General features: G+C 43.6%; 1 protein-coding gene across 1 annotated transcript in view; it reads right to left on the bottom strand.

Moving 5' to 3' along the window:
* Positions 1 to 6,171: 6,171 nt before the first annotated feature.
* LOC307232147 (uncharacterized protein) overlaps positions 6,172 to 13,607 on the bottom strand; it is a 10,397-nt gene continuing 2,961 nt past the window's right edge. The window contains exons 3-6 of the mRNA XM_080003042.1: positions 10,309 to 10,448; positions 9,159 to 9,255; positions 7,078 to 7,202; positions 6,172 to 6,912 (exon numbers count right to left, since the gene is read on the bottom strand). Coding sequence (XP_079859168.1) covers positions 6,736 to 6,912; positions 7,078 to 7,202; positions 9,159 to 9,255; positions 10,309 to 10,448 — 539 coding nt within the window. The 3' untranslated portion in view covers positions 6,172 to 6,735. The remainder of the gene's footprint in view (positions 6,913 to 7,077; positions 7,203 to 9,158; positions 9,256 to 10,308; positions 10,449 to 13,607) is intronic.

Below are 13,607 nucleotides of genomic sequence, written 5' to 3'. Positions count from 1 at the left end.
AGTGGTATAGATGAAGCAGAAACTTATGAACACTGGTGTTAAGGGTTTGGTACATACTTGTATATAATATAATGTAATATAATATATGGGAGGCTGCACTTTGCCCCCCACATTAATTGGATTTTACTCCTTGTCATAGAGGGGAAAATGTGTGTAATAAGAACTCTATTTAAAGTGAAAGGCTCTAGGACTGAAATTATGATAAGAAAAAAAAATAATTTGAAAATACAAATATATTTTTTTTCAATTCCCTTTTTTTTGCCATATACATTTTTTGGGACAGCAGAGCATGTTTTATCATTTCTTGAGAAAGGGAGTTGAGAAAGAGAGTTGAAAAACAAAAAAAGTTACAGGCAAACTTTGCAATCTTGATGGCCCCTCTACTTCTGGACTCACCTTATTCTTTACAATTCTTTTCTTTTTCTTTTCTTTTTTATTAACATCCACTTTTTATTGTTTGATTTTTCAATTGGGGGGGACTTTATTTATTTTCCTATTTTTATTTTTTACAGGATTTTTTTCACATGGCTTGCGCTTAAGGAGGTTGATTTGTCATTCAGCCATTTAGTTATAAATGTATCCAAAGAGTAAAAGAAAACAGATTGACCGTTTGTCCGGTGTCAATGAAGAAAACACCTTCTCGCTCTCTCTTGTTCCCTTTCTGTTCGTTTACTGACCTGAGACATTTATCTTTTAAGTATTTTATCCAAAACGGTTTGCTTTATGGATGGAATGTATTATTTAATATATGTATATTTGTTATTGTGAATGGGTACAAAAGATAAAGTGAAAAGATTTGTATGTTGAAAGTGTGATGGATTTCTAACAGACTACTACCTGCATTATGTGATGTTAATACAACCCAAAAACATTAGCGATGCTTTCTTATTTGAAATGTAATCTTAATAAAAAAAAAAAGTGTTTTTTGTTTAGTTTTTCAGTGGATGAAACCACTATACTGTGATACAAGTACATGAGTTATGTGTACATTTATTGTACATTTATTTATTGCTTGTTTTGTCGTTGTTTTTTGTTTTACGAGACATTTGTCAACATTAAACTATTTTTAACATTAACTAATAGAGATTTTAATTTAAAAAAATATTTGAATAAACTACAGCCGGATGAGTGGAGAACTTATAACGATATTCAAATCAGTTGTTTCGTCTGTAATTAAATTCTTGGGTTACCACACAAAGCTCAGAAATAACTTATTTTTCGGCCCGACACCAGTAGAGTTCATCCACTGACAAGACCATTTGTATCAATGAAGACATAAGAAATTCACTAAGTTCATTGTAATGAGCTGCATTTGTAAAGCGCCTTTCTCCCCATTGAGACCACCCAAAGCACTTTACATGTTACATGCCTCACATTCATCCCTTCTTCACATTCACCTCACGGCAGTGTCGCCGGGAGCTCATAGGTGGTTAGGTGTCTTGCTCAAGGACACCGAGGCAAATAAGCCAGGAGCACTCTAGGATCGAACCACCGACCCTCCAGTTGCCAGAAGACCGGCGCTCTGCCTCCAGAATCTGCTGCCTCCCCCACGGCACGGCCCATGATGGTTGACTTGACAGTTGTAGTCGCCAGCCGCCAAGTCCTTGACAAAATGCCAGTGGCGTCTTAGATTAACTCCGGAAATGCAGAGAAATCTATTGATATCAAGGTGATAAGCAGGTCCTGAACTATGTGTAGTGGGCTATTCCACAATTCTTCCGGACGAAAAGCCTCCGGTTCTGAGGGATGAGGGAGGTGGGGATCTACTTCAGTTCTCCTCAGTCCAGAACTTCCCAGAAAGGTTCAGCGATCCTCCCGGGCTTCATGAAACCACTCTTGAATTTGTTTGGAAAGGACCCAATGGTCACAATGGCCCCCACAAGATGGCTGCCCTCACCATTTGTGGATGGTCATGGACACATACAACTAATTGGCAATCAACCTAATATGACTCTGCTGCACTTGTAATTGTGGTTTAGTTACTTAAAACTAATTTTCCATGTGGTGTTCCTATTATTTTGTCCTGTATACAGAATTTGTCTCGTCAATGGATCTCAGGGTTATGAGGGAACTATAAGTAGTTCCCCATCTTCAAGCAGGTTCCTCAATTGTGCCTTCACCGTCTGACCATCTTACAACCGGCGCACTAATCACACAAGTTGTTTTTAAGATATTTCTATATATTATATTTTATAAAGTGCCGTGTAGTGTAGCGTAGTCCTTTAAGTATTACTACAGTATTATTGCCAATCAGTGTTGTTATTCCCTTGGTATTGTTATCATTATGATGATACAGCTTGCAAAGTGCTCAACTTATCTTCTTTTGTTTTAAGGGTTTTGTGTGTCCAAAGTAGGAGCTTGTGATGGGCAGATGGTCTGATCGCCCCAGAAGCTTCCGAAACAAGTGGGGGGCACAATAAACATGCCGCTCCAAATCAGGAGGCAAAAGATTCTACCTCTCCCCTCTCTCTCTCTCTCTCTCTCTCTCTCTCTCTCTCTCTCTCTCTCTCTCTCTCTCTCTCTCTCTCTCTCTCTCTCTCTCTCTCTCTCTCTACCCCCCCCCTCCCCCTCCGTCTCTTTTCTCCCCTCTGCATGTGCGTCTCTCTCACAGTGTGTTCCTTTTATGTCCCTTCCAGTTGACTAAACCCTGCTCTTCCAAACGGCCGCACCCCTTCGTCAGAGCTGTGGTAAGGGAGAGCAGCCGAGGCCCCCGTTTGCCGCGTGAAGCCCACTGGGACACGGTGCCGCCGTCGATCATCCTATGGGTCTGTCGGGACTCAATCACGCTGAGTTCTCACACAAGCGTACTTCAACACACTGGCTTAATGCCTCATCCCTGACGTCAATGTTCCCCAAACTTTTCTTTTCAATAAAATAATCCCACGGCACACCACCATCCCTTTCACCACTAAAAAAAAAAAGCCCTAATCAGATTTAACTGCTTTTTATTATGGCCTACTAAAAGTTAGCGACGCAAGACTCCCAAACGAATCGTTCATGATGAACAAATCTTTTCAGTGACAATTGAACAACTCTTTACTGAGTGACTCCTCAATTACCGAATCTTAAATAAAGAATCAAACCTTTCATCACAACTAAACTTACTGTAACCTTGTAGTTTTGATCTTGCCACACAAGAGCTAATTACCATTCTTCCAATTTTTTTTAAGTAGGATTTGAAACATTTTCAGGGCACACTAGTTCTTAGTCCTACTACTGCGTTACGCTAACCTGAGACCATGTTGTTCCTCTGCACTGGAATTAAAAAAACATTTGATCAGCGCTTATTCCTATGGAAGACGTCTGTCTGTCTGTCTGTCTATGTCTGTCCGTCCGTCTAGTAAATACCCAACCAAGTTGACTTCCATATTATTTGCCATGGAATGGCATTCATTACTAACTGGGATGACACTGTGACTGTTGACACCTCCAACTCTGAGCACATACATACTCCCAACAAGCTTTAAACTAAATCAGATAACTAATAAACTGTTTGAGACACTGTATATTAATATACCAATTTCCTAGATCAGATAACCACGGGAGCCCAAAACAATTGAAAATTCAGTACAATGACCTGGGCACCGGTTTTAGACAACAAACTGTCTTCGAGGGTATGTCAAATAAGGCTGGAGGCTTTAATTTTCACTTGAAATTTTTACTTTTTACCAGGTTAAAGTAACCCTGTAACCAGCCACCGGAGGCACTCAACATCTTTCGGCTTCAGTTTTCGAAAGCGGCAGCGGGCCCTTAGTCAATCCTCAATGCAGCCCCCCCTTCATTGAGTCATCGGTGACCTTCAGTTTAACAGCTTGGTGTGGCTCACTCAACATCTGGGAAGATTAAGCCGGCGGGGTGATATCTCAGAGGGCTAGAATAATTGGATGACACCGAAGGACCACTGAGTAGCTTAACAACTCAAGAAACCTGAAAGTATAATGAATCCATTCCTTAAACCGTCACTTTGGACTCTGTCATCAGGTCGGAGGCTGAGGTCGGGTTTGGGGCCAAGAACTTTTTGTTCTGTAATTGGTTCCACCTGGATGGTTCCTGGTCCCAAAAAAGGCACCCGCAAGCGAGTCGTTATAACTTTTTCTGGGAAAACAAAAGCTACGGGAGAACCATCAAGCGCGGTAAAAGCCGATGCACAAAGCCGACCAGGAACGTTCTGAAACGAGCCCCTAAAATAGTTCTCGGTTAGTTTCCCACCACTCCTAGGAACCATGGAGATGATGGGAATCACAAGGAGGAGGAGGTGATGCCAAACGTGTCACTGACGAGCTGGTCGCAGTATTTCAGCTTCTGGCCCAAAAAGTACCCCCTCACTCGCAGGGACTTTATTTTTTTTGGGGGGGGGGGCGGGGGCAGGAACCACCCAACTGGAACTTAAGCTCTTCCTGTTGGGCCCTGAGTCCCTAAGTACTGGGAAGAGGGGCTAACATACACTCTGAACCCACGATGTCCTAGTTTCTCTCGAGTATCAACACACACACACACACACACACACACACACACACACACACAGAGACAGTGTCTTTGCGCCAGTGTCTCCACACACTCTGGATCTGTCTACCGCAACAAAAACACATGGACATTCTGAAACACTGATGCAATAATTGAACGTGTGTCCAATGTCATCAAGTACGTGTATGTGTTGAAGTGTCCGTTCCTATGGCGATTTGCTTATGTGTGTGTACTAATGGACACACCCCGATGGGGGGATCGCGTGACTCCGCGCCGGCCACCGCCGGCCGCAACCTCAGGGCGGCCGGCCACCTTATGACGACGCCTCTGGAGGGTGTCCGCCTGTATCAGCCGTCTCCGTCTGTTTGAAAATAGATGGACCACGACCACGCTATCGTCTTCCATCCCGGTCATCGCACTCTCCTTCCCCAGACACTGGAAAATGACGGCGACAACTCCACACACACACACACACACACACGCACAAAGAACTTCCGATGCGGAGGTCTGTGCCGTGCTGTCACGAAAACCTGCGAGGTTCAGGATTTGTTTCTCCACGATGACCTCCCCCGTAACCGCTCCGAGTCATTCCAGTGTTTTAATGGAAAGCAGAGGGCGACATGACGACCACCTCTCGTTGCGGTTTCGGGAATTGACGAGAGCTCGTCATCGTGGAGTATACGCGAGGCTCCAGGCTCGCGTGTGGCGAGAGTTTAGGATACGCGAACAAGAGTGCATTTTCTTCAGTGAATTCTCCAGTTTTTGCGTAAACTCTAAAATAAATGATTGCTTATTTTCTGCGACATGTGACGGCGGCGCTCACCCCGCCAACCCATCTTGATTCGTTCATTTTCTAAAAAACAAACAAATACTCGGGCCATAGCCACGTTTTTTCCTTCTTGCTTCTCAACCTCCATCACTCCTCCACCATGTCCTCCACAACACGTCTTTTCTACCTCGACCCCCCCACCCCCTCCCCTCAGACAAAAGATGGTTTTCTTTTTCTATTGGAAGTAGAAGATGGAGGCGTTTGAGGGAAAACACAGTAGAGAGAGAGAGAGTTCAAAAGAGAAGAATATAATGAGGCAACACTCCCACCTCTCATGCTGTTCATTAGGTTTCGGCCCTAATTGTGCTGTCAGCCAAGGTCAAGACAAAAAGCCGACCACCTCTAACCCCCCCCGCCCCTTCTGACCCCAACCAACGTTGCACTCGACACCACGTGGATTGGGACGGTGCAGTGGGGCGATGAACTCTGCGCCCTCTCTGACAGTTGGACCAGGCTTGATCGCTCTGGTCAAGCCTGGTCCACCCTGCAACACCCTGCAACACCCCTACAATGAGTTCTCTGCCACTCACCCCAAATAACTCAACACTGGCATTCCTTTATTGGCACAGAAGAAAAAAAAGTACGTTCCTGTTACAATAATAGACAGTACACTAAAACAACAATGCCCCGCTCCCCCCCACCCCCTGTTCCGGCATCCCAAGCCCTCCACCACCCGTCCCCGCCCCCACCCCCCTTGCTCCACATAACAGGTTGGCAGATACAAAAGGGAACTACCGAGAGGAGGGTGTCGGGAGGGGGGGGGGCACAGCACAGGGGTCCAGTGCCTGTGAACGGGGCAGAGAGTCACGCAAAGGGGATGTCACGGTGCCAAGACCACCTCCCCCACCCCCCATCACCCCCCCCCCCCCCTTCCGGCCCAGCCCCCAGTCGTGTCGTACCCACTCATGTTCTAATCTGCCTTTTCTAGGGGAGGGGGTGGGGGTGGGGGTGGGGGGGGGCGCGTTATGGGTTAACTAAACAGATCCGTACTTGCTACCCCACTCTTTCGGGGGTCGAGCCAAGACGTCCATGAATGAACCCCTTGACCCCGCCCCTTACTACACTTTCTTAACTTCCTCCGTCCATCTCACTTGGCCTCTGGAACGACTGTACTGCTTGTGACGCCCAGTCCACTTAAATCATCACAATGTACCTAAACACGTCTCATAAAGTGGTAAGATGTGGGGGGCTTGGACGTCCTTGCAAAGCAGCATTGAAAGAAGCTTGTACGGATGAACTTGCGACAAAATAAACAAAAGGTTACATAAAGCGGAATCCATTACTTGAAATGACAGACAGTAGTAGTATAAACGTGCGATACAGGAGGTGAACAGTAAAAACGCTGGGTTTCGGTCGCTGCGGAGTTCAGCGATGGGAGAATCCGTTTTGAAAACCTCCCAGAAAAGGTTTTTTCTTAGAAGGTGGAAGCTTCCGGCAGCAGTCTAAAGGTTTCCCTCCAGAAGGACGGTCTTCAGGTCGGCGGAACAGTTGATGGTGAAGACGCTGTGGCTGGTGTTCCGTCTCTCCACCAGGGCGGCCACGGCCTCGCCCAGGTCCAGGTGGTTCAGGTACCCGGGGGCCATGCGCTCCGGAGGGGCCACGCCCGCATCAATCTTCACCTGCCGGGAAACCACCGGGGGGTAGGGGATGAGGATTAAGAGGAAGAAGAGCAAACAGAATGGTGGATGGAGGGAGGAAGGGTATGGTAGAAGAAACTCAAACATTTCTGCTCAACTGTATATTTTGGTCCCCATTTCCCCCATTCTGTGCCACGTCATCTCTACCTGGTTGAGTTTGCAGGGCACCTCGGGGTACTCCTCCCGCAGCACCTGGCAGAACGCCAGGGTGCTGGCCGCTCCTACGGTCAGGAAGCCTGTACCCGGCATCAGCAGCTTTTCACCCGCGCCTCCTGCGTAAAAAGAAAGCGCGGATCAGGGTGTGCCGCTGTGCCAGGAAGTAGGAATGATACCTCGAAACAATACAACTGTTCAAAAAGAGGTTTTAAAAATGAATCAAGGTCTGCAAAATAGAGTGTTTCATCTGTGCCGTTTTCCTACTCTTCCTATTAGGCCTAATCAGATTAATCCTGCATCCAAGCATATGATCCAATATGTAGACATTGGCTACCATACACATTGGTAAAAATCATGAAGGCTGCTTAAGTTTTCAAACTATTCGAGTTTTTCAAGTTTTGATTCCAGACATTCATTCCGACCAGGCAGAGGTGGAATAATGATCAGGTGATTGTGTGTCATTCCAGTGTGGCAGCAGAGCATTTATTTTATTTTATTTATTTATTTTTTTAATATATATATATATATATATATATATATATACACACACACACACACACACACACACACACACACACACACACACACACACACATGTACACTCACCTGCCACTTTATTAGGTACACCTGTTCAATTGCTTGTAAACACAAATAGCTAATCAGCCAATCACATGGCAGCAGCTCATTGCATTAAGGCATGTAGACAGGGGGAGGATGACTTGCTGAAGTTCAAACCGAGCATCAGAATGGGGAAGAAAGGGGATTTAAGTGACTCTGAGTGTGACATGGTTGTTAGTACCAGACGGGCTGGTCTGAGTATTTTAAAAACTGCTGACCTACTGGCATTTTCACGCACAATCATCTCTAAGGTTTACAGAGAATGGTCCGAAAAAGAGAAAGTATCCAGTGAGCGGCAGTTGTGTGGATGAAAATGCCTTGTTGATGTCAGAGGTCAGAGGAGGATGGGCCGACTGGTTTGAGACGATAGAAAGGCAACAGTAACTCAAATAACCACTCGTTACAACCAAGGAATGCAGAATACCATCTCTGAACGCACAACACGTCCAACCCTGAAGCAGATGGGCTTCAGCAGCAGAAGACCACACCAGGTGCCACTCCTGTCAGCTAAGAACAGGAAACTGAGGCTACAATTTGCACAGGCTCATCAAAAATGGACAGTAGAAGTTTGGAAAAAACGTTGCCTGGTCTGATGAGTCTCGATTTCAGCTGGGACATTCAGATGGTAGGTCAGAATTTGACGTTTACAACATGAAGCAGGGATCCATCCTGCCTTGGAGCATGGTTGAAACGCCACAGCATACCTGAGTATCGTTGCTGACCATGTCCATCCCTTTATGAGCACAGTGTACCCATCTTCTGATGGCTACTTCCAGCAGGATAATGCACCATGTCACAAAGCTCAAATCATCTCAAACTTGTTTCTTGAACATGACAATGAGTTCACTCTACTCCAATGGCCTCCACAGTCACCACATCTCAATCCAATAGAGCACCTTTGGGATGTGGTGGAACGGGAGATTTGCATCATGGATGTGCAGCCCACAAATCTGCAGCAACTGCCTGATGCTATCATGTCAATATGGACCAAAATCTCTGAGGAATGTTTCCAACACCTTGTTGAATCTATGCCACCAAGAATTAAGGCAGTTCTGAAGGCAAAAGGGGTCCAACCCCGTACTAGCAAGGTGTACCTAATTAAGTTGCCGGTGAGTGTATATACATACACACACACACACACATACATATATATATATATATATATATATATATATATATATATATATATATATATATATATACACTATAATTTGTTTTTTTGTCAAATTACCATCAGTCTATAATATGAACTGACAATGTTATACAGGCTATGGTTTTAGCTTTAAAATCAATAAATACACCCCCCACACACACCTCATCTTTTATGCATTATATAAGATGGCTTGCTGTTTCTTTTCCGTCATATGTAAAGTCAATTTGGATACAACAAAAAAAAAATCAACCAGTCTAGACCCCAAACTGGTTCCAGTGCTGGACGCGAAGGACGGACAGACCTGTGATGAAGGTGTAGGTGCAGTTGGAGTCGTCCCTCACCAGGGGAAAGAAGGCCTTCCAAGACACAAACGTGCTGAAGAGCAGCGTCTCAATCACCTGAGAAGAAAGAAAAGAATGTGTTATCATAGAATACAGAGTAGCCAGTACTGGTTCCTATGCAGTGCTGTTTTATTGGTATTGTTTATTTCCTCTTTTATAAGGAAAGTACTGAGGTGTCGTAAGGAGAATTATCATATTTTTGGTTAGGGTTGGGGTTAGGGTCTCTTCATCCAGATACAGGATTTTTTTTTTGCTTTTGCTTATTGTCCAGTGCCACAAATATAATATAAGATAAGAACTGTGAGAACTCTATTTAACAAAATAATAAGATAGCGTCAAATCTACGTAAATTGTATTCATTTATTAACGTTACATGTGTTTATTTCGGCAACATTTTGTCTAAGCACAAGGCTAGTTATGCTTTCAGGTGACCGTAAAGCATTAAGCTATTTTAATGATGGAATTGATTGTTGTTTCATTTGCTTAGTATTCCAGACCAGTGGTTCTCAACTGGTGGGTCCAGATCTAAAACTGGGCCTATTTGCGTTGTATTGCCGTTGAGTTAAACCGGTATTTCAGAAGCTTAGGGAATTACTTTCTATTGTTTTGATTAATCTTTATCTCGTCAGTTTTTTTAAAAGCATTGTACAACAGCAAAAAGGTTGTGGGTTCGAACTCCGGCCATCCTGTGTCCTTTCTGTGTGGAGTTTGCATGTTCTCCCCGTGCGTGCGTGGGTTTCCTCCCACATCGAAACACGTGTGTGCTGGGGTGGATCATGAGAGGACACTGGTGTGTATTTTGCCACTTCTCAAATCGGAGTCACAAGACTCAGATTGCCTCAGTATGTGACTGTGTGTGTGTAAAGCGACCTTGGGTCCCTTGAAAGGTTCTTTATTATTATTATTAAATTACTTTTGGGTCGTGACTTAACGACGGAGGGCTAGTTTGGCCAATGGAGAACCGCTGCTCTAGATGAGCATCATTTGCAAGTGAAACTCCTTTAAATTGAACTAACTCTTCTTCCTTTAACTTCTACAGTCTGGTGTTGTGTGTGTTTGCGTGTGTGTGTGTGTGTGTGTGTGTGTGTGTGTGTGCCTGCCTCTCCTCACCCAGTGGAGCTCCTTGAGGGACTGTGTGTGCGGCGGCCCTCCCTGCCACCAGCTAAAGCCCAGGGACGAGACCACGTCCGTCACCTTCCCCACCGCCTTCAGCAGAGCCTGCTTGGTTGCCTCAGCGCCTTCCTCTGTCCCTGGGGGGGAAGAAGAAGAAGAAGGATTTGGGTGGGTCTTAATGATAATAAATATGTATGGCTTGTGTTTTCCATGTTTGAGGTAGTTTGAGTACGTTTTAATTGGAAAAATCGAGTCTATGTGAGCATCCCACCATATGGCAGGCACATCACGGGATTCACCCGATGCTACTTATGTTACCCGCTTTGACTAGAAGAAATTTGAGACTTTTAGGAGACGATGGGCGGAAAAACATCTGTTGAGCTGCTTTCGTTTTTTCCATATATAAAAAATGACTAGAATTTGAAAATTGAATTCAACTCCCTCTTTTCCCTCTCATGTCTCCTGCAGATGCTCTTATCTCAACTCAGGACATTCCTGCAGCACTCCTCTGCAACTAAACATGTTTCAACACAAGTTTGACCTATCCTTTGTCCTTTATACTTATTTTAATGAGGCAATTACTGAAATATTGTTGCTACAGCCTCTTTAAGACACTTTAGTCCAAATGTTCGATTTGTCTGCATTTTTCCAGAGAAAAAAGTGTGTTACAGTGTTAGGCAGACGCCGCCTTGGATGTTGTACAGGTTTTTGCCCAAAAAAAACAAATGGAAATGATGCCTCCAGTCTCATGCCTTTTGTTTCATCCTATTCTAAGCCTAGTTCAAAAGCAGCTTTTTTTAATTCATATAAAACATTAGAAAACTTAATAGCATTCAGTTTAAACAAACGTGTATGACTGACATTTTCACTTTCTTGGTAAGTGTTAGTCATGAGGTAGGTCTTCAGAGTGTGGTTGCAGACCAAAGCCCCATTTCCTACAAGCATAAAAAGGCCGAGGCGATCCCAGTCCCATTGTTACTCCATGGACTAAGATCCTTTTAGCCTAAAGATGAGTTTGGGAAAATGAAGCCCAGTTTAGTAGGGATTAATGTTGCAAATAATTTTGTGTAACACACAAAGGGCATGTCTTGCGGTGAACTTGTTTAATTCTAAAAAATCTGAGGCGATAGTCCTGTTAAACACAAATGGTTCCACACAATATACATAACCGTATGTTCAACATTTTAACAGAGTATTCAAGTCATGAAGAACTCCAGCAGCTTGCAATCAGGGTTATTGTCATTTTGACAAATAACACTAAGGGAGTAACAGTAATAAAAGCACATACATTTGTGCAGCCATGACCGGATGTAATCCTTGAATGCAAGTGTGACGATAGGCGAGATAAGCGGCCTTCTTCTTAAATAGCACAATACAATTGAAATACGCAGAGAAACAGCCATCTGCTGCCTTGTCATGTACCTTGGAGAGAAGGAAGAGGACCTTTCCAAGGGGTTTGGTGTAAGTTATTGAACATCTTGAAAGAAAATAAAATCCACACTGGGCACTGTGAAAACACCCAGGGCAGAAACCTGCTCCTGCACTGCGTCCTGTCAGGCTCAATTTTTAAGAATATTGCACTTCTGGCCACACCCCAATCAGTAATATCTTAGCAATGGTCCGCTCAGCATGGATAGGTGTTGACAGTAATGGCAGGGGAAAAGGCCAGTGAATAATTCGACAAGCGGCTGCCGCTCTTCACTTAACCAGTTAAATCAGTGCATTAAAACCTGCAAAAACGATGAGAAAAATATCGAGATGTAGAGACAAACTGAAGGTCAATTAAAAACAAATGTAATAATAGTAAATAAAACATTTCTTAAGAAACTGAAGATTGTTTGTAAGTATATTATTAACCAAACCTCTTTTTTTGGGTTGGTAGGGGGTATAAAACTGAAAGTGATGTGATACCGAAAAAAACTGCACATTACTACGATAAGTACGGTATGTCAGAGCTGGTAATTATTCATAATTCAAATTTTATTCGACTTACTCAAGTTTTCTTTTTTAAATTTTTTTCTTGACCCACCTTGGTTCAATCATGTTGCAGGGTTTTCAGATCTAATCATTAGATTAAACAACATGTTATGATAACCATTAGGAATGATGGATTTTCCTTTTGCATCGAGCCTCAATACGCATATATGCATACGCATATACAGTATGTTTGAAAGGCCTTTTACTTTGCCATAGCTGGCTCTTGTCCCAACACCCCTGCTCGATTATTCCCTGGATTCAACTAATCTATTTTAGTAAAGCAGGCCAATATGGTCGTAGAACATGCGGTTTAAGTTGTGTGATAAAAGAAAAATAGGCATGTGTTATCTTACCATTATGGTGTTTTATGACTCCGAGGCACCATTGATCAACTGAATTCAGTAAGAGTGACAGTCTAAAAATTCAGCAGTAATCCTCCAATTCATTACATCTAACACGCTAAGCTATCTTTTCATTTGCTTTACAAGGACACAGAAGCTTTTGAGACAGGCCTTGATGGGCAAAGGATAAAAAGTGCCATCATCGGTGACCGGCCCACCCCAGGATCTGACCGTAAGACGGCAACCATCATGGTCGAGGGGACCAAAATCCTGGAGGGAAAGGATATCCCAAGGTGCTGTGCTTTACTGATGGCCATAATATATACCCCGAATCTGAGCTGTCGCAAGGAACTAAAATGTACTTTTGAAGTATGTCACAAGCTGTTCCTTGAATTGATGGACTGAAGCCAGTGCAAACGTAATGAGTCTCTATTTTCTGAGCACTATCAGATGTTGTTCAGACTGGAATACAAGACGACATTTTAGATTGTTTCTCTGAAGTTGCTTTGGAGATGCTGCATGTGCAACAAATCTTGTCTTGACAGTTGACAAAAAAGGTGATGTTTAAAGAAATACACATTTTAGCCCACAGAGGGACTGCTACAGGGTAATATAGAGAGGATGCAGTTTTTGTGTTTTGGAAATGAATGTTGTGGGCTTACTCATGAAATTGTACACTGTAGGTATAGACACTTTAGGAAAGTGCCATCGCATGTTACTTAGCTTTGGCCGTTATCTCCATGGAGACTCCATGGGTCAGAATTGTTTAAGATGTTATTGGATGTGTTCCAAAGTCTGTTATACTACCCTAAGAACTAGCTCAGTCTTTCATACCACAACAGCATTTAATCCTCAAAAAGGTGTACTGATGAAGGCGCAAGCATTCTGTGTTAACATTTTTACATACCGTTTCAAATAACACGTTTTTCGTTAAATTTATCTAAATGGTCTTCACTATATTGTGTGTTACAAAAAAAA

The sequence above is a fragment of the Zeus faber genome (assembly GCF_960531495.2).
Source record: "Zeus faber genome assembly, chromosome: 6".
NCBI classification, from domain to species: domain Eukaryota; kingdom Metazoa; phylum Chordata; class Actinopteri; order Zeiformes; family Zeidae; genus Zeus; species Zeus faber.
This window is presented reverse-complemented; position numbering and strand designations above follow the sequence as displayed.